This window comes from Aptenodytes forsteri, unplaced genomic scaffold (assembly GCF_000699145.1).
Source record: "Aptenodytes forsteri isolate BGI_AS27 unplaced genomic scaffold, ASM69914v1 Scaffold61, whole genome shotgun sequence".
Lineage (NCBI taxonomy): Eukaryota > Metazoa > Chordata > Aves > Sphenisciformes > Spheniscidae > Aptenodytes > Aptenodytes forsteri.
The window spans coordinates 3,244,479-3,266,210 of NW_008794443.1; the positions used below are offsets into that span (position 1 = coordinate 3,244,479).

Genomic DNA, 21,732 nt, shown 5'->3' on the forward strand with positions numbered 1-21,732 from the left:
ATGCTTAAATGCTTTGCTGGGATAGACTTCAGCATATGTTTAACTTGAAGTCAGGTAAGCTTTCTGAAGTCAATGGGGCTTAGGTACATACTTAAATGTTAGGCATGCACTCAAGTACTGCCCTGAATAGGGGTTGGTTTAAGCATGTGCTTACAACATTTGATAAATTGGGAACTTCATGTGACTTTCTCTTGAGGACATTTTCTGTTATGCTTCCATAATATTGATTGTTTAGTTTCTTCAATTGACCAGGATGCGATTTGTTTAATTTTTTTTTAGAGTGTGAGGAGTGTTTCACAGCTCTAAATCACTCCGAGTTAGAATAGAGACCCTCGTTTACACAACTATATATGGGTAATTCTATCCTGTGCCCACTGTCTTCCAGTAAAATAATGCCCATGTAAGCAGTGTCTTACAGGAAAGGTGTCTGAATATAAACTCCCAATTAAAGAAAATACTGCTTAAATGGCAGAATTTGTGCCATCCATCTCATGGGGTTTTTTTTCTTTATGTCCATAATTGGTGTGGATAAAATTCAGTTAATTGGTTATATAAACTGACATTTTTTTAGGCTTTAGCACCAAGAGCTGCATTGCAAATTATTCCTAAGGAGGTTTTTGTTTAATTCTTTTTTTTAATGCCTTGCAGGGTCTGTCTTTTTTCAAGGTGTCAGTGCAGAGAGAGAGAGGCTCTTTTATATTGGAAATAGCTGGAGATCCTTTTTTTTTTTTTTTGTGGGTATTTGTCTTGGGTTTTGTTACTGCCTGTTTGAATCAACCTGGGCTGAACTAAGAGGTGGTGTTTTCGTTCTCTTCACTTCTGAGATGGTGCAGGCATTGGCACATGTTGTGCTAGAGAAGAAAAAAAAAAAATCCTCCCTCAGCAGGGCTGAGGACATTTTCAGATTCCAGTGTTTTTTTACTCAATATGGCAAAGTTGCCCGCTTTACCCAGAGGAAGGCAGGTTTTCAGCATTCCGTCCTTGTCACAACATTCCCATTTGCTGCACGAGTTTAAAATTATTGAAGTGGTAGTCTTGAACAGTGACGGGGGAAAAAAAGTCACCAGTTTGCTAAGATCAGCTGAACATAAGGTTTATGCTTTGCTAGAATGAAACCCGTATATTACAAGCTCAAAAGATTGGCCTCATGTTGCACCACCCTGCCTTACCTCCCAGAAGCACTAAAGAGGTAAATAACTCATTCCCACTCAATTTTGTATTCCCCAAATAGATGAAACTCCTACTTCGTTCCATGTCGCTCCAAGATAACAAAAAGTAATGGCATCTGTCAGTGTTCTTTTCTCCTTAAGAGCAGGAGCCCTGCTTACTGCCTCCCTAAGCAGGCATGATTATCTGTAGCTGGTCTTTTATCCCTTTGCATCCTCCCCTTTTTTTCTTACTGTTTCATGCCCAGAGAGTTGGGTTTTTTTCCACAACTGCTCTATCAGTCTTTAGATTGGGAATTAAAGTGATGACTTAATACTCCTAGGAGAAGTGCACAAATGGAACTATTAAATGTGTGTGGGTGCTCATATGTTTATTATTGTTGGTAATAATGGTAGGCTGTTAAAACGCTGTGCTGATGACTCCCTGTTTTGGCCTGGGGTAGGTGGGTTGTAACAAGGTCTATACAAGCACCTCTGATGTGATGACCCATGAGAACTTTCACAAGAAGAACACGCAGCTCATCAACGATGGATTTCAGCGGTTCCGTGCCACGGAGGACTGCGGCACTGTGGAATGCCAGTTCTACGGGCAGAAAACCACTCACTTTCACTGCAGGTGAGACAGCAGGGAAGGGGAGGAATCCTGCCTCAGAGTTGTGTGATCTGTTTGCCTCCTTCTGCCAAGTCATAAAAGGAGGACTATACACAGGGACTTGATTTTCCCTGCTGTGACCTTCTCGGTACTGCTCTTGAGAGAACTCGATGCTCCAGGGCAGATGTGATTTCCAGGATCTTGCCAAAGACCACTCTGAAGGCAGGAGTGTGATCTGAAGTGAGGTGATCCGAGGGAAGTGTACCCACTAGAAAATACATCCTAGAATCATTTGGGAAAGAGATCACAGGGCTCTTCGGAGTTCGACTGAAGTAGGCCATTAATATACTGCTAATGGCACTTCCATGCTAGAGCTCTCTCCAGCCAACAGTCAGCCAGCTCAGCCCTTTCAGGGCCAGACTCTGCCTTGTTACACAAATGCTCTTCAATTGATTTCTCATGTTCTCAGGAAGAGTAGGAAAGCACAGTTTGTACCTTAGTCCCCTTTAGCTGCTGTTTCTGTTGGAACTTTTAGTGGTGGGTGCCTGCATCCCCATGTTATTGTGGCTGTTCCTCAGAGTGGAGTGAGCTTCCCAGCTCTCTCACATGGCAGCATTTTTGCTTGCCTTGGTGTCACGGATTAATCCGCATAAAGCTCCTCAACCCCTTTGCAGCCAGGGCCATTGTCTCATACTGGCCCCAGTCCTTATCCCAGAGGGAGGTAGGTGACAGCAGTTGCGTTGTGCTCCTAGCCCACACAGCCAACCACCCTCTCCTCCTCGATGCCCTTGCAGGCGACCTGGGTGTACATTCACCTTCAAGAACAAGTGTGACATTGAGAAGCACAAGAGCTACCACATCAAAGATGATGCCTATGCCAAGGACGGCTTCAAGAAGTTCTACAAGTATGAGGAATGCAAGTATGAGGGCTGTGTCTACAGCAAGGCCACCAACCACTTCCACTGCATAAGGGCAGGCTGTGGCTTCACCTTCACCTCCACCAGCCAGATGACCTCCCATAAACGCAAACATGAGCGCCGGCACATCCGGAGCTCAGGAGTGCTGGGCCTGCCTGCCTCTCTCCTGGGTTCCAAGGATAATGAGCAAGAGGAGTCCAGTAATGATGACCTTATTGACTTCTCCGCCATGAGCTCGAAGAACTCCAGCCTGAGTGCCTCCCCCACCAGTCAACAGTCTTCCGTTTCTCTCATAGTCCCAGCTGCACCCTCCTCTGCTGCTGAGCTTGCTTCCTCACAGGCCAGCAAGTCTGCCAACAGCATGACACCAGCCACCAAGATCTCTGGCCTGCTCTCCCAGGCTCTTCCCAGCAATATACCCTTGGCCCTGGCACTCTCCAATTCAGCACTTCCTGGAACAGCTGGATCCTTCTTCCCCATCATCCCCAGTCGGGTCTCTACACCACTTCCTGCCAGCTCAGCTAATCTGATGACTGCTGGTTCTTCTGGCACCAATCCAACATCATCTGCTCCTACGGATTCCTCATCCCAGGCCATTTCAGGATCTGGTGAGCCAGCGGCTACTTCTTCTCCAGCTCCAGCGGCATCTATAATGGAAAGGATCTCTGCTAGCAAGGGATTAATCTCTCCTATGATGGCCAGGCTGGCAGCAGCTGCACTCAAGCCCTCTGTGGCACTTGAAGCAGGTGAGTTACCCTCATCAGTTGTGCTAGTGGTGGGAGGAAGAGCAGTGCGTGATGACTTGGGGAGGAGTGAATGAGAAGCCACCCAGTCATCCATGGGACTGGAAGTGGGGAGGAGGTAGTAAAGGAACATAAATGGGAGAATAAATTTGGTCATGTCCAGTTAACCCTTGAAGAGGGCAGTCTTGGCATGGTTTCCTGTGGAGCCTGGCTATACCCACATGGCCAGAAGAGAGGCAGGAAACGCAGCTTTGCCCACAAATGGAGTAGGCTCTTGCCAGATCTGAAGGAAGAGTGGTGCCATGTATATTACCTAGTTTGCTGTAGGCTGAAAAGAGAGGGGCACTGTATTAAAAATGGAAATGAAGAAAAAGCTTGGCCAATACTTGCAGGCCATAGAGCAGCCTAAGCCCTCTTCTGCAGACTGTATCGAGTTTTGGCTGGGCCTAGTGGTGTTGATCTGTAGTTCATTGCCAATTGTTTTTCTGATCTGGGGGGTTGGTTCTGTGCTCCAGCTCTGTTGTCCCAGCTGTGGGTTTGCAGGTAGTGTTGGTACAGTCCACAAACTGGACCTTTCTCCTGTTCAGTTCTTGTAAGCTGTGCTTCTCTGTCCCTGCAGCTCCCTGAGCTGCAAGGGGCAGTGGCACCATGAGAGGGGTGAAAGACGGGAATGAGAAGTCCTCTGGGGCAGCCCAGAGCTCTTCCTGCTGCCACCTAGACCTGGGGCAGGTAGTTGCCTGTGCCCAGCCCTGCCAGCAGGGACGTGGGGCTCCCTTAAGAGCACAGGGTACCTCCACAAATCTCCTGCTGAATACTGTCAGCTCTTGGTGGGCAGCGTGGGGTCGTGGAGGGGAGGCGCTGCCTGGTAGCACCCTGTGGCATTGGGCTGCCCCACAGCCTCCTTCCCCGGGGTGTGGAAAGGCCAGAGCAGGCTGCTGGCCCATGGGTATGTGAGTGCTGCTGATGTACCCTTCTACCCAAGAGCAAACGAGGGAGTAGGATGAAATGATCTGATTAAAGAGGGAGGGGAACTTTCACATACTTTTAAAATTATTATTTGAAAAATTGTTTCCTAAAGCAGAGAAAGGTCATTGAGGGAACTATTTTCCTTTATTTTTTAATAAAATGCCACTTGCTGTCTGAGAAGCAGCTCGCCGTCAGCTGTACTGCCGGAGGGTAAATTAATATTTTAGTCACTTGGGGATTGTGGAAAAAAGCTCTGCAGACATGTTCCTGTCAGCAACTTTTTTTCCCTCCTTTTTTCTTTGCTGTTCTTCCTAATTTTTTTCTTTAATTTGTTCTCCCGTTTTCCCCCCTTTTCTCTTTTTTCTCTTCTTTAATTTGAATTTTTCTTTCATGGGCTCAGCACAAAACCTCCCCCCCAAAAAAAAATTCCCCCTTTTTGTGGGGACAACGTGATGGCGGTGGCAAGAGGTCACGCAGTTTGAACCAATCCCATTGGCTGTCACCTTCGATAGCCCTGACAGGGCAGATGCTCCTGCTGGGCACGCGCAGTGGCGGGCCATTGCTGTCGCTACGGCAACGCTGGGATTGGGGACGAGAAAGGGGGCTTGACTAGCAGTCGAAAGCTGCCACATTGCCTCAGCATTAACAGAGTCTTTAATAAACGCTTAAGAGGCAGCCCCGCAAATTAGTTATGACAGTTTGTGCAGAGAATCAGGTCTCCCCCACGCTCCTTCCGCCCTTCTCCTTTAAAGGGCCCATAGCCTGGACAACTTTGACATAATTTTGCAATAATTATCACTTGAAGAATTTCCACGCTGGAGTGGACGTCAGAACCCATCATGTCAGCTTGGCAATAAATGCTGACCAGCAATCCCAGCACTTCCCTCCCCCCCCACTTTTTCTTTGCTTTTTCCATTTATGCACTGGTGCTAGTGATTCAACTTACTTATTTGCCACTGTAACCTCATTTTAGACCTACATTTTTCATTTAATTTTTGCATTTAATTTTGGTGTCTTTCTCAAGCAGGGAATGGACAACCAGCAGCTCCCGGACGGTTCAATCCAGTTCAGGTGAAGCAGGAACCTGTGGAGGCCATGGGATCGTCATCTGCCACCAGTCAGGACTCCTTGCAGGAGCACAGCTTGGACCTGAGCGTCAAGGACCATGGGTGAGAGAAGTGCACAGGCAGGCACGCTTAGCTCTTTCCAGCATCAAGCTCTGAGAAGTTTCCGTACCTGTAATATGAGAGGACACAACATGTTGACGAAAGGCAATTCCACAGTGGCTGAGTTGGACGCCCCCAAACTGGAGGCAGGGAGGCTCTCTCTACTCCCCCTCAAGTCTATGTTCTCCAGACGTTTTTTTGGGCTCACAAGCACCTACTGACTCTTTGACAAGAGTCCCACCTCTTGTGCTCCCCTCTGAAAAATGAACCACTGCCAAAGCTCCTTCTTTCACTTAGATATTCCTGCTGTTGTCATCAAGAGCTGATGGAAGGCTGCTCCAATGCCACACTTCAGCACACTTTTAGCAGGAGCGTTAGCACTGATGTAATAGGGCATTGAATCAGGTCTGAGAGAGGCACCTTCCAGAGAAACTGGACACACAAAACAATTGGGTGTCAGGCTAACTCTGGTCTGGGTCTGGCACGTGCTAATCTATAGTTATGGTGATGAATCTTTGCACTTGCGCAGATGTCAATGCACCTATCTCAAAGCGCGTGTCCCACTTGTCCAGCATCTCTACTGAGAATAGGAGTGTTTGGGGATTGTCCTGTATGGAAAAACTGCCAAGGAACTGATACTGGGGATAAGTGAGCCTGCTCCACTTTGACCTTTGTATACATTCCTTTCCATACGTTACTTAAACAAGACTCAATTTGGGACCTCAGCACTTGTAGTCAACTAGCACTATTAGTGGTGCATGTGAAATACTAAGGTTGCCTTTCAGCATGCTTAGCTGTGGCCATGAGGATTGCTGCCTTGCCTTCTCCTCCGCTGCCAAGGGGGCCTGTGTCCCTGGCAGTATGAGTCTTCCATCAGCACCCCCCCTGGTTTTGTGGCATATTTTTGAAAGTTCTAATGGGATGAAGGAGTAAAACATGGGGTGGGTTGTGAGTCAGCTAATAAAAAAGTGGTGGTGTGGACACTGGAGGAAGAGGTCTGGACTGTTTAATAGCTGAAAGAACTAATTTCTGCAAACTTGGGACCCTCTTTCTCTCCATCTTGGCTATCACAAGTAAAAGAGTTTGGCCTGCGCAAGGGAGGGTGGGCATCATTCTCTTCCTCCGGACGTAGCAGGTGAGAAGTGAGGCAGCTTGAAGGGAGAAGAATTAATCTCAGTGCTCACAGTCCCTGTGCACATCTTAACTAAACCCTGTTGGTTTGTGTGTTCCAGTAATGAATCAAATGGCCACACAGTCTCGGCAAATTCATCTCTTTTATCCTCGCTTATGAATAAGGTAAGAGCCATCCATCAAACGCCTTTCATTCCCCCCACCAAGAGAAATTAAAGCTGCGATGGCGGGGAGGGGGGGAAGAGATGCGTTTGTTTTTTAATGTTTTGCCTCTAATAAGATGAGTTTGTACCATTTAAATTTTGAGACCATTTTTCATCGGGTATAATTTCAGAGCCACTGCTTACGAATTAATTTAATGAACTGGCTGAAGAAATATATTGCAGCCTCTGACACCTTTTTTTTTTTTTTTTTAATCCTTTCTAGACAGAGGAGGGCTCCGAAAGATATCCCCCCCCCTTTTTATTTCTAGAACCTGGCAACTTCTCTCGCACTCTCTTTTTACAGTTACTCATTTTGTTTATTTACTCAAAAACATTTTTTTTCATTGGGGGAGGGGGAGGAGAATCATTGGGTTTTGTGGAAAGAGAAGAAAAAAATTAGAAGTTTTGAGCCAAAATCATCAATTTCTGTCTTTCTGGTGTGAGTAATGGTGTCCAACAGAGCCGCCTTTACCATGTTCTATATTTATTTTAGATAATGCACGGTTTCTTTTTCCTTACTTTTTCCTTAAATGATACATTATCTCAAATATATATTTCCCTTTCACATGATAAATTCTACTGTACCAAGATTAATTTTGCTGTTGTATACAACTGCAGTAGAGATCAGGGCAGCCTTTGAGCCATGCTTTAATATTCTACTGTGTGATAGGTTTTACAGGCATAACTATTGCCATCCCCTTGGCTCTGGGCGTTACATGCATCAAGGCCATATAACCCTCAAGAGAGGGCAAAGTGACTTTGCCTAGTAATCTCTCGCCTCCTTTCTCTCTTATTTCATCCCTCTTTTTTCTGTGTGTTGTTTAATTTCTGTGTTTATCCTTATGCCACTTTTCTCCTCCATTGGTTCTCTGTTACACTGGGTTTTTTGTATTCCCTTTTAAACTTAATTTCTTATTCATTCCTGCGTATTGTCCCTTTAGTGATTCCAAATAGCAGCTCTTTCTCTAGTGAGTAAATCTATTTCGTGAGTCTGCTGTCTGGGGTCCTGAGTCATTCTGAAGGCCCCAGCTTGGGGAAATTCTGTTTCAATAGATACTTCACTTGAAAATCTCCAGGAGAATATGAGATTTAAGCATATGCTTAGAAATAAACATTTGTTTGTGTGCAGCCCTGCATAAGATTCTTTATGTTGTGCAAAATAAGTGTAGCACAGGTACAAAATACAAGTTCTTCAGGTTTGTTCCTTTTTTAAAGAAGGAATGAGATTAACTGATGACATAAGCCAGCAAAGAATAGAGCTCACTGATTTGAAGGAGCCTATTCCAAGACTAAGGATTGCAGAATCAGGCTCAGTGTGCTCAGGAACACATCATGCTTGCTTCTTCCTCTTGCTGCACAGCTTCTGTTCGTGGAGGAATCCTTCATTATTTGTCTAGGAAAAAGAACCCTTTACAGAAATTGAATGCCCAACAAACACCAATGGAAAAAGGCAACCTGGATTTCTGACTCCAGCCATAAAGAGCTGCAGTCTCCACATAGCAGCAGGGGCTTTACCTTCAGGGGGCATTAAGAGAGCCTCATATAGCCAGGGTTCCTGTAGCGTATTGCAGTTTATTTAGGGGGGCTGTCAGGCTTAATTAACTGATATTTATAAAGGGCTTCAAGATCCTTAAGTGGGTGGAGTTTATAATGCAAGTATTGGGCCCAATCCTGCATTTTATTCATGCTGTGAATTTCACTGTTGTTACTGGAGGTAACTGAGAGCACAAAAAAGCAAGAAAGGGTCTGGGAAATTGCGCGTTTATTCTGAAAGAAAATTTTCTCTCTAAGCACTCTTGAGTAACTTCTTTTTTCTGTCCTGCACATCATACGCCTGGACCTCTAAACCTTCTCTGTGTAGAATCTATCTGAAGCCTTTCACACAAAGCAAATTGTGAGTCCAAGTCCTGCTTTGTGGAGGGTATGTCCATTTAGCACAGAAAGTGATATAATTTCTTTATTGAAGTTAGTAAGAATTTTCCAGGAACTGAAGTGGAGCCAGAATTTTTCCCCAGTTGAATAAGATTTCCCCCCTCCCACCCCCAAACATACCTGATCACTTTAAAGAAGGAGACGTCCTTGTGGCTGGGATAAGATGATTCTAAATAAACTAGAGCTTACCAGTTCTATCACTAGCTCTGTACTAAGAGACCGACATATTGTAGGAGCTATAGGGTTATGAATGTTTAAGCCTGCACACCTTTTCCATACTCAAGGTATGTCTTTCTTCACCTCAGTTACCCCATGTATAAAACAGACATGATGCTTCATTACTTTACACAAGAGCCATGAATATTAGGTGGGCACCCGAGTACTTTGTGGTAGTTGGGTGGAGGATGCAGAAGAGTGAGGTGTTACTAAGTTTTGCTGATGCAGTTTAGGCAGCCTGTGCAGACTTTTTGTCTTCTCTCTTAATCTTCAAAGACATAGCTTTCCGTGGGCAGTCCTGAGGGTATCCAGACTGGCAGTGTCCGCTGCTGTGTGCTGGGCTTGATGCAGTGTCTATGTTCTTGTTCCAGATGTCAAAGACCAGTGCCAGCCTTGGCAACCTGCTGAACATTAAGACAGAAGGAGATGGCAACCAGGCTGGGGCTGGAGAGCCAACACAGTACTTGGGCAAGGCAGTGAAAGCACTTGTCCAGGAGAAGCTCTCTGAGCCGTGGAAGATGTACCTGCATCGGTAAGGAGAGCACGGAACTGGGGATAGAGGAAAGGGAAAATTATTTCCTTTGCAAAGTGTCTGGCTGATTAGTGCACACTTGAATGCAGAGTTCTCTTGAATTTAAAGGCCTACTTCTGTGGTATGCTGATCACCTTCTGGAGTGCAGTTAGTCCTCAGTCCTGGCTGGCTGCAGTAGGTGTTAATGTCCTATAAGAAATACCTGTCCACATAGAATTATTTTGCAAAGGGATCTTGAGAGCCGACTACGAGCACAGATCTTCACATAGTACTGTTAGCCTAGACTTCATCTTAGGCTCCTCTTTATATCTCCAAGTCTGCAAGTCCAGGGGACCCACTGCAGCTTGCTCTTAGCACTGAACTTCTGTTGGACCATGTTTAGTTATTACGCACAGGTCACAGAAGCCTTAAAATGCTCGCTGTGGCATTTCTTCTGATCATAGGAGTAGGCCACTGAAAGAAAATAAGAAGGAGTATAAGGGGTATGGGAACTGGGATAGTTTCTGCTGTTTTTGTTGTAGACAAGGAGGCTTGAAAGGAAAATGGAACAGATACAAAACTCACCCACACACAGATACATGCACATACATGCCCAGACAGACACATGCTTTGAGCGTACACAGATACACCCAGGCAGACACATACGGGTTTGTGCTCTGACACAGATAGTTGCCTACAAATGCCTGTGGACACTTTGTAAATCACAGACTTCAATGGAGAAGACTAGAAAGTCTTTTAGTCCATCTGCCCCTGGCCAGTGTGAGATCCTTCCCTGCAGTCCATTTGCATTTTGTCCAGCCTAGTTTTAATTATGCCAAGCAGCGTGGCTATTTTCTTGTCTCTGGCAGCAGTATTCTACCACCTAATATGTTTCACTGTCACTGTTTTTTTCACGGTAGGCTGCCCGAATTTCCCTTTTTGTAATTTTGTTGCAGTTCTCCTGGTTATATCCCCTTGAACCACAGCAGATAATTCCTCTCCGCAATTGGAGTCCACCCCCTTCAGATAGTCACAGACTTTTAGCATACCATTTAACCAAGCTTATTTACTTCCTTTAATCTGACTTTGTGAATTAGTCCCTTCAGCCTGCTGATCATGTTGTTGCTGTTGTCGTTCTTGCCGTTCCCTGCACGGGTGCAGAATTGGGCTGCCATTCCTGTAGCACCACACCAGATGTAACAAGCTTCCTGCCTCCATATATGCAGCTCACAATTATGCTACCTTCTTTGCATCTGTACTGCAGAATGTATATGTGTCATGTTTACCATTCACTGTTACACAGGATTGCTTTTAATGCTGCTTTCATGAGTCCCCTATGTATAAAAATACACCCCCCACCCCCAGATGTATTAGCTGTGTGTTTCCAAATGTGACTCTTGTATTCTGAACCTTCTCCCTTGTCTTGCAAGGCCTCTCTGTGTTATTTTTCTCCTCTTGCACTGGTGTTGCCAACTCCTCCCAGTTTAGTAGCTTCTGTGAATTTCATTAACACGCTGTTTACTCTTTCTCCTAGATTACTAATCAAGATGTTAAATAAGCTCAGACCTAACCAAAGTCATCCTTGCAGTGTTCACAAGATACCTCCTCCCAGCTCAATATGTTGCTGTTTGTCATTAGCCTTTGTTTACGGTCCTTCAGCCAGTTTTCAATCCATGAGGTAGCATTCACATCCAGGCCAATTTGAATTAATTCTAAGCATATGCGAGACTGTATCAAAATGCTTTACTAAAATCCAAATATATTGCATCCCTTCATCCACTAATTTTGTAATTCTATCAAAAAAAGCAATTAAATTTGTCTGGCAAGATTTATTCTTTATAATCCTGATGCTGTTTATTGCTCATGGTTCCTTTATCCTCTAGATGTTTAATGATTTTCTCCTCCCTCTTAATATTTGTTCCATTACTTTACTGGAAGGAGAAGTTAAGACTAGAGGTATGATAATTGCCAAAGATCACTTGTCTTTTTGCTCCCTGAAAGAATCAGTACCTAGATTTTTAAAATTTTTTATTTTTTTGCCAATTTCCTACTACCTCCATCTTCTCTATGGCTTAAAAAGTAGCAAATAGTAATGCAATCAGTTTGTGAGTTAATTTCTATTGCACTTCAGGACATACATCATCCAGACTGGCTGATTTGTGCATATTTATATTTTCCAACCAGTCCCTTTATCTGGTCTTCTAGAAGGTCTTCATTTTATCCCTAATTGTCTGTTTTGTCTTTAGTTTCCCTATGCAAAGCAAATTTTATAAGGCAGCCATTTTTGACTCATCACCTTCCTTTTTTATTGGACCTTCTTTCTAAGTACAATACCTCTCGTCCCTGGTAAAACAACCCCTTTAGCTTGCAGTAACCTGGTTTCTTCTCTCTTACCACACCTTTACTTTCCTTCATCTTCTCCCTGCAAGCCTTAACTGACTGCATGTATTCTATATCCACTGACCTTCCTTTTCCAGTACGTTTTTTTTCTTTACCCTTTACCTGGTCCCTCCTGGGACCACACAGGCTGCTGTTTGTTTCTTGCTTTCCTGCTCATCAGAGCAATTGTAGTTTGTTGTATCTTAATTATGCAAGATTCCCCTGTCAAGTTTCAAAACCTTCCTGCCAGTGTTTTTTACTTGATTTCTCGATTCCCTATGATTCTGGAGTTTCCTGAAATCACATGTATTTGTGCTACTGTTACTAAGTCTGGAGAATCTCAGCAGTGGATGAGCAGTGAAACCCTGCTTAGTTGTTTTTGCCCTCTTGACCGTTTCCCCCGAGATGACAAAAGGCATATCTTAGATGATGGCTTTTGCTCTGGTTTTTGCATTGCAGCATTGTTTATTCTGTACTTCAGGGACTGTGCTTTTCAGTATTTATGCATACTAGGCTGTAATTGCTATATAGGCGACACTTCGTCTCTCCCATGTATGTGATACCCTGTTGTTTGAAGGTGGGGGGCGGGTGGATTCTGGATCTAGGTTCCGTTGAACCACTGTTGTTTCTTCCCTTTTGCTACTCCCAGTGGATTGAAACAGGAAAAAAAAATGACCTGTAATGTTTCAGCAGTGTCCTCTTGGTCTGGATTTCCCTTAATTTACTAACCTTTGATCGTTCCTCAGAGCCTAGGCTTTTGTACATAGGCACTCAAGAACACTAATGATTTTCATCTTTTGTTTCAGAGTAGTTCTGTATTTTGCTCCCACTAAAAGTGAATGGGAGTTTCTCGGTCAAGTTCAATTGGAGAGAAATTAGGTTCTTGTTCTGCATGTTCACATCTATATAACAAGCAATAATCAAGCAACAATGCCAGCAATGCTGTTTGTGCAGCAGGGACAGTGACGTTAGAAAACAGAATGGTAGTAGAGTTGAAAAACAAGGAAAATATGTCTGTTCCAACACCGCTTCTCTTCTGGGGCCTTCCATAAGATGCCTGCTTGTCTGCTTTGGCCAGGTTTGGTACCAAGGATTTCTGCGATGCACAGTGCGACTTTCTCCATAAGGTGCATTTCCATTGTGTCGTGGAGGAATGCGGTGCCCTCTTCAGCACCCTGGATGGAGCCATCAAGCATGCCAAGTAAGTAGGAGAGCGCGAGTCTTGGGAAACCTTGAGAAAACTCTCCAACATGCACACTGCAGGACGAGAGAGACCTTACTGAGTAACTCTGTTCAAGAGCAGGAATGTGGGCAGTCCTGAGGGCAGCAATTTGGGCATCCACATGCTTCCTGTGTAAATGTGCTCAGCTAAAATTTCTGCAGAACACTGTCCTCTTTAATTTTGTTTCACAATAAATGTGCTCAACTTGTGAAAAAGAGGTTCTCTCACAGCGTTGGCAAGGCTGAGAATTGGACATTTGTGTTTTTCCATAGCCTCCTTGACAGACAGTGTGTTCAGGGAGACCCGTATTTCTCACAGCGCACAAATACACCATGCAAAGAAATAAGAAAACGTGGGAGGGAGAGGATCCTGTAAACCCAACCATTGTCACAGGATACAGACTTTTTGTGTATTAGACAGCTCCCCATCACTGCAGCGTAGAAAGCATTTTATTGTTCTTTGTCTTGTCATGACAAATCTCTTTTAACAAGTTTTCCCTAGCCCTTAGTTTATATGGTTTTGTTTAAGAGTTTCACATCATGTGGATAAGGATCTTGAAATGAAGCAGTCAAACTGTGCAGCCCAACAGCAACCTCCTTCTCACCTTGCCATGTTCTATATTGTAAACCCTTTGTCATTTCACATCATTTTGGAAAGTAGCAGACAGCCCAGAGTTTGGTAGCCAGAACTGTAGGGTAGATAATATGGCTGGTATTACAGAGGCTATGCAGCATGCTCAGAACTCTAGATGACTCTTGGGTGAAGAATGAATTTAAGATATGCTCCCACTGTTACAGTGAGGGGACTAGCAAAGGAAGGGTAGGGTATTGGAAATTTTCCCTGTTGCAGATTTCTACCGAGCATAATCTGCAGTTCAAAACCACGCCAAGTTCCTTTTACAGGCAATGGAAGATTTGCCCAAGTAAAGAATGAGTAAGGCCTTCAGCAGCCGGCCACATGACTGATTCTGAAGGGGTTAAAAAGGAAGGAGATGTTGCAAATTTTAAGACAGAAAGATCTGTTAGCACAGTTGGTATGTGGTGTTGGATAGTTCCCTGTGGTTCACTACTACAAACTACTGGCTTCTCACAACAGTGATGGGAAGCTGCCCTCAAAGGCATATTGATCTTACTGACTGCAGCAATTTTTGCATCTCTCTGATTTCAGCATGTTAGTTACTGCACCTTTCTGTTTCCGCGCCTCTTAATGAACTCCCTTCTCTTCACAGACAGTCTAGGAGGCCCCCAAATCTTTCCACAACGTTTGCAGAGCCCCTTTTAGGATTTAACCTCAGCTCATTTATTTGCAGACTCCTGCCACATTCCTGTTGATGTTGAAATCAAGTTATATGCAATGGTCAAGAATTTATGTCTGAATCACCCTGTCTTTTTGCAGTTTTCACTTCCGAACTGAGGGTGGAACTGTGAAAAGTAACTCTGAGTCTCCCTTCTCAACTACTACTGAGAATAAGGCTTCACTGGCCCCTTCATCACCGTCTGCTACTTCTGCCACCATGGCAAGTGCTCCTGCCCTCGATGTGCCCACTCCAAGTCCAGCTACTGTACCCTCTGCCCCCACACTGCTAGCTTGGAAGCAGCTGGCTTCAACCATACCCCAGATGCCTCAGATCCCAGCATCAGTGCCTAACCTGGCAACTTCACCCTTGGCAACGACTTCCCTGGAGAACGCCAAGCCTCAGGTCAAACCCGGATTTCTCCAGTTCCAGGAGAAGTAAGTTGTAGATGCTGCTTGCCTCCTTGTGTCCTCTCCTGCCTTGCAATCCCTTCTTTACCGCTCCTCAGAACTGTAGTACTACATCTATATTCGTCCACTGAGAGACCTTCTGTCTAGAAAGTACTCTGGGCTTTATCTCACAGAAAATTTGCTTCTATGAAGTCTAGAAAATACCTTCAGTTATCCTAGGAAAAAACCAAGATTTTTGAGTACATCTGGAGGCACTTTTAGGTATGAGTTTTGAGGAGAAATAAAATTGCTGACATTTCACTGAAGCATTTTTTATACCTCATGAGAGGTGTACAGAAATACATGCGTCTTTGCAGTATTTTTGACCCTGAAGGCTACAGAGGAAGCATAGCATCTTTAAAGTTTTCAGCATGACACCTGACTAGCCCACCTCCAGATCTTGCTGCAAGTCTGAGACTTGCCATGAGTTTCTGTAGTTGAGCAAAAATCAGTGGGCAACTGAGTGCTCAGTCATGCAAAGGTGAGGTGTTACTGCAGCAAAGTACACGGAACTAACTAAGAGTAGATGTTTACAGGTTGCTGAAAAGGAAGCTTGCTGGATTTCTCCTGGATTTGTCCCCAGTAAGCTCTATGGCCTTTTCCTAGGAATGCCATCTGTAACTCAGTATAATACTGTTTTGTTTTGTTTTGTTTTTTTTTTTCCCCCAATGAAGAAGTCTGGGGGTCAGATAGTGGAGGGGGCACAAGTGCTTGGACTCTGCCTTACCAGGAATGGGTCTCTCAGCAGCTCAAGGAATAGGAAGCAATTCTGTCTCACTTCAGATTTCTCAAAGTTTTGCTGTCCTGGCTGAACTTCTGTACAAGTGTAATGAGTCTCCTTAAATTCTGTGCCTCTGGTCTTGTAGTGTTAGTTTACAAAGTAGTTCACAATGGAAGTGTCTGGCAGAAGGTAACATAACCTTGCTGAACTTCTTTTAAAACATTAAAGAAGTTTCACAGTGTTGCTGCGATGATGGTGTTATTTCTGTTACATAGACAGAAAGAGGCACAGAAGTTACGTAGTTTACAGGACACAGAAGTCCGGGTTCAGGTTAGGCATCACAGCTTAGATATTCAGGCTGGTGGAGTATCAGTCTCTGGGTCGTACATTGACAGTCATTTGTCTGCTTTCAAAGAAGTGTATTAGTTCTCTTTCACGTATCTGAGTGAGTATCATTGGGTACAGTGCTTGGGTCCAAGGGATCAATGTTCAGCTACCTCCGATCTGACCTCTGTTTGTGCAGCCAGAAATCCATGGAATGGGTCAGGGGAGTAAGGTACTAAAACCATTTAGCTGATTAAACGGGCCGCTGCCGATTTTGTCTAATCAGGGGAAGCCCTGGCATCTTGCAGTGTGCGTGCCCAAGAGTTCCATTTCAGTTACACAAAATTGAGATGGGAAAAACTATCTGACTCCATTGAGGTAAGTACAGGCAGAAAGGGAGAAACAGCATCTATCCCGATCTTGAGAGAGAGCTTTAAATTGGAAGTGTGGCCCTCAAAGACTACAGTACCCACCATGCATTGCTGTATTTTACTAATCTTAATCAAGAAAGTGCACTAGCTTGGTGGAATTGCAGTAGTGTTGCCAGCATCAATTTTACTAAAGAGGAAGGTGGCTATGGGAAAGCTGTAGGCCATGTTTGGAACAGAGGCTTCAGCTGGGCTCCCCTTGAATTAAATTTTGGCAAACAAACAAATGTGTGGAATGAGTGAAGGTGATGATTGGGTTTTGGATGTATTCCAGTGATCCCTGCCTGGCAACGGACTGCAAGTACGCCAACAAATTCCACTTCCACTGTCTCTTTGGGAACTGCAAGTATGTGTGCAAAACCTCTGGCAAAGCAGAATCCCACTGCCTGGACCACATCAACCCCAACAATAATTTGGTGAATGTGCGAGACCAGTTTGCTTACTATTCGCTGCAGTGTCTCTGTCCGAACCAGGTAAGAGCAGTTCAAAAGCAGTGTTCTAGCCTGTGTATGTGTGCAGGAGAAGAAGAATGGGAAAGAGCAAGTAGACTACCCAGTAGGAAGTGAGGCTGAGTGTTTCATTTCTGGTCTAACTACAGAACCATGGAAGGGTCTTAATTATGTGGTCTAGCGAAATGTTTGGTTTCCATCAAATTGAAAATGGCACTGCTTTTATGTTTCTTTGACTTGGGTGAAGTGGACAAAGCAACTAGAACGATCTAAGAGGCACAAGGTGAAATACAATAAAAATCTGTGATGAACACCGGGGAAAGCTACAAGTTAGGTTTGGGATATTTCAATGTAGAATACTGCAATACAGAATATATGACAGCAATACAAAATACACGACGGGGAACAAGTTTGCACTGCAGCTTGTGGAAGGTAAAATGGATGGGATCTAGAGTATCAGTTCAGGCCTCTCTCTCATGTCTCGGAGGGACAGCATTAGTAGCAGGCAGATGAGAGTGCATTTGTTTTAGATACGCTTAAAGCAACCTGCCTGTTTGCTCCCCTCTAGCACTGTGAATTCAGGATGCGAGGGCATTACCACTGTCTTCGTCCTGGCTGCTACTTTGTGACTAACATCACCACCAAGCTGCCCTGGCATGTGAAAAAACATGAGAAGGCAGAGAGAAGGGCAGCCAATGGCTTCAAGTATTTCACCAAGCGAGAAGAGTGTGGCAGACTAGGTGAGTTTTCTTCTCTTTCCCCTGTCACCTTTCTCATGTGGTCTGTCCTGTGTGCGGGCTAAGAACGTCGTGAGTTAGAGCCTGAGAGTTATGCTTAAGATGTATTTGGTCATTAAATCAATGGAACAAAACAGAAAGCAGTTCCTGATCTGCCTGAGTTAAGCATGTTTTCCCAAATAGACCCGAGTTAAATGGATAGAAACTGTAATATAGAGGATTTTTTATATATATATATTTGTCTGGAGATACAGCTTCCCCTTTGTTTTTCCTTTTTATCTAATTGTCAAGGCCTTTTATTTGGTTAGGTTTTTGTACTTTGTAGTCTTTTGGACCTACTGCTTGTCTTGGGTGGAGTTTAAGGGTGCTTTTAGGAGTAAAAAAAGAAAAAGCATAGGGAAAATCCCTGTTCTGATGAGTGCCTTGTGTGAAAGTCTTCCTGTATCAAGGAGGTTGCTGCTTTGCCCGATTCCAGGCAGCTTCAAATGAAATTTTTTTTTTTTTTAGCCATTGCCAGTGCGGCATACTGAAAGCCAAATAACCGGAGATAGCGGTATGGAGAAGAGCATTCAATAAACTACTCCCTTCTCCTCCGAAACCATTCTCCACATCCACTTGTGAGCAGCAGGGAATACAGATCTGTGTCTTTGTGCCAGCCTTCCACCAGAGCACAGCCCAAGGAAACACCCGAGATGTGGCACAGCATCAGACTGTGGCTTGCCCACTTGCCAAAACTATTAGCAGCACTGCAGTAGTTATTAAATCTAAGTGCTTCTAGTGTAAAGCTGGTAAAACAAACGCACAACAGCAAGTAGAATGCATTCCCAGGGAGGTGTCTAGAGCTGAAATCCAGGGCTGGGGGGAATCCCTAAAGGTAGCTCCAGCAGAGCTCTATCCTGAACCGCCTGGGATTCACTTAACCCCTCTAGTTGTGTTTTGGCTTAACAGTATCACAGACCCAGTCTTCCCTATCACTCCTGGTTGGAACAAAGGCTGAAACAAAACAGGGTTCAGAATAACACTTCGGGTGCTGTTCTCTCACATTGCAGGGCAACAGCCACAGTAACAAGAACCAAACTTTTCTTTTCAGCTTTGAATACATCAAGGATTTATACCCAAATGGTAGCTTGTTTGTGGTAACCAGGGTAATGAGTGTCAACACGCCACAGCCAGTACATACTTACCTAGGTCTCACTTACGCATCTCAGTAGATTCAGCAGTGACTGTTATTTACTCAACTTTAGGTGTTTCAGGTGATAGCAGGGGCTAGACAAAGCAGGACAATGATATATGACACCCAGCCTACATGGATGCCCTAGCAACAGGCGAGCCTTCACCTGCCTTTTGCTGATACTGTTTCAGTCCTGCCAGCACTGTTTGTTCTCCATCCCAAAGAACAGCACAATGTGATGGGGAGGGCAAATCAGGTGGGGCTGTGGGGGAGTGCAATACCTAAACAAACATAAACTTGGCATGCACATAAAACGCTATCTGTGAGCTAAAGATGGGCTGGGTGATTCAGGAGCTGTTTGGCAGCGAGGCATCTACAGGCTGTGCATGTGTCAGCAGTGTTTATTTTTGGCAGTGATGGGGTACATGCATCCAGCAGTACGTACGTATGCCTATAGGTTGGGCTTGCTGTGCAATAAACATACGTTTAGCCAGCACTCTGCATTTGCCTATGTAGATACAGGCAGCATGATGGGCTGGTGTAGCTGGATGTGTTCGTGTAGATGTATGTGGTAATACCAATATGTAAAAGCATGTCTCCTTCTCTGTACATCTCTGTGCTTTTTTACGTTGCAGATGTGTATATATATATACACACATATATATAATAAATATAAATATATAAATATATGCTTTATATAAATATATAAAGCACTGGCCTGCTTTAAGGGTTGTGAATGTTTGAACACACACACATGCGCGATAGATTTTTTTTATATGTATGTTTATGCGTGTATAAATATATACGTGTGTATGGGGGGGAGGGAGAGAGAGAGAGATGAAAAATACGTATGTATGTAAGTAAAGGTGGATGAGTATAGATAGATGATCAATGAGTAAAACTGAGCCTGTCTGTAGGTCTGTACCTCTATGTGTGTAAGGGTATGGCCAAGGGATGATGGAGAACAGACAGAACCTGATTATTGATATAGCTGTGTTTTAATTGCAACAAGCCATTATTTATCAGCTATAGAATGTAGCTGTTTAGGATTGTCTGTTAATGAGCTACGCAAACTCCCAGCATGCATGGCACTATCCATGAGGAGCAAAATGTGTCAGGTGCTGTATGCCAGAACCCATATAAATCGCTTGTTGTTTAGTAGCTGCCCCTATTACACAACAAATTTGGAGTGGCAATAAACACTTCTTGGCTCATTTCTATCTGACCAGAGAGCATACGCTGTCCAGAGCTAGAGCTTTTAAGAGACTGCTTTTCTGAGAGCACAGTTAAAGGAAAAAAGAGAAAAAGAACTTCTCATTTCTAATCTAATTATGAGCATGTATTTTCGATTGTAACTTCTACGATACAGTTAAATGTCTTGGTTTTGTTCTCTTTGTAAAGGAAAGGGTGCTAGCTAAGACTGGAGAGCATTAGGTACCACTAGATGTAATGATAATGTTCCTTTCTTTATAACAAAACGAAGAGGGATGGGACTAGTCTGCAGCTCAGGCTCACTTCTTAAATCTATGTACACTGTAATCCTCTCTTGCAGTTGCTCAGCAGGCAAAAGATCATGTTTTCTTTCATTCAGGACTGTTCCTGAAGAACCCGTGACTGTTGATAATCTTCAATCCACCAGAAATCCATGTAGCAGCAGCCTTGTCCTGTCTCCAGATCATCTTCCCTACAGTCCCTTTCCTCTTGGTACCTTTCATGTACTACATACAATGGTTTTGTGTCTGTAGGTTGCAAATACAACCAGGTGAACAGCCACTTCCACTGCATTCGAGAGGGCTGCCAGTTCTCCTTCCTGCTCAAGCACCAAATGACATCCCACGCCAGAAAGCACATGAGAAGGATGCTGGGGAAGAACTTTGATCGTGTTCCTACTCAGGTGACTCACTGGTTATTTAAGTTGTAGATCCGCATGTAGTGTTGGTCCCTTTGGTTGCTTGCTGCAGAACTGCTTTAGTGCCAAGACACTCGTACCCAAACTCCTACGGATATCTGCATTGGGGGTTGCAACTGGGATATGTGGGTTCACCCAAGCTAGCTTTACCTGGTTGGACTTCTACACTACGAGGAAAGATAATGCTTTGATGTCTATGCTTCATCACTTAACTTAGTGTAAACAGCTTTTCCTTGTGAATTATTGAGAAAAAAAAAATTGAGAAGGATAACACTAAAATACATTTACAGCTTGCACTCCCTCCGTGCTTTCTCAATATACACCAATTGGCTTATTAAAATTAAAGTGCTTAGGATGTGGAAGAATTGAACGTGCTGGTTAAAGCAAACATTTCCTGTTGCACATAAGGAATTATTTGTTGCTTCCACCTAGGATGGGAGAAATACCAGTCTCGAAATGTCTCTTCTCTTACTGATTTGGAGTTAGTTTGGGGCACTCCTTGTCCTCTCTCAGGAAGTAGTGGAGCGATGCAGTTGCTTCTTTTCTAACACATAACTTGAGAGCAACTGGCAGATTAGGTTTGTCTGTTTCATGACTAAATTGAAGAGTTTCAACTGCTGCACTGAGCTCCTGCTCAGAATGGCAGCAGTCCTGCAGCCTCCTGCTTGTTCTTCTTATTCCCTAATTGCTTTAACTTCCATTGACTTGGGAGATGAAACAAGCTAGCCTTATTTAAATGCCTGTGACTGATCTGACCCTAAGGACATCTTCTGGTATATGAAAAACAAAAGGGGTCATCTGTAGAAGCAAGATGGGAACCCCCTTTCATTCCACGGCACGGGAATGAGAGGTCCCTATTCGTTATTAAGTACTGTCAATAAGTTAATTGTTCAAGTCTACTGCTGTTGGATTTAATGAGTTCACAGATGCCAAGGAACTGGTGTTACCGTTGTGGTAGCTTTTGTTCTGAACACAAAAACCTTTGGTACAAGAATCAAAGTTAGGAGAGATTTAACAAACAGATTTGTCTTCGCTACTCTTCTAGTACATGCTGAGTCCAGCCCTAAGAATTTTAGTACATGCTGAGCAGAAAATGATAGTTTTGA

The 21,732-nt window shown here is 44.0% G+C and overlaps 1 protein-coding gene across 5 annotated transcripts in view; it reads left to right on the forward strand.

Moving 5' to 3' along the window:
• The window catches only part of CASZ1 (castor zinc finger 1), a 247,674-nt gene that overhangs the window by 216,646 nt on the left and 9,296 nt on the right, over positions 1-21,732 (forward strand). For 3 of the 5 annotated variants that reach the window (XM_009289629.1, XM_009289632.1, XM_009289630.1), the window contains 10 exons: positions 1,610-1,782; positions 2,553-3,421; positions 5,409-5,553; positions 6,783-6,846; positions 9,404-9,564; positions 13,001-13,123; positions 14,540-14,875; positions 16,635-16,833; positions 17,378-17,549; positions 20,463-20,611. In XM_009289629.1, coding sequence (XP_009287904.1) covers positions 1,610-1,782; positions 2,553-3,421; positions 5,409-5,553; positions 6,783-6,846; positions 9,404-9,564; positions 13,001-13,123; positions 14,540-14,875; positions 16,635-16,833; positions 17,378-17,549; positions 20,463-20,611 — 2,391 coding nt within the window. The remainder of the gene's footprint in view (positions 1-1,609; positions 1,783-2,552; positions 3,422-5,408; positions 5,554-6,782; positions 6,847-9,403; positions 9,565-13,000; positions 13,124-14,539; positions 14,876-16,634; positions 16,834-17,377; positions 17,550-20,462; positions 20,612-21,732) is intronic. The other 2 variants (XM_009289631.1, XM_009289633.1) reach the window with 1 other exon arrangement.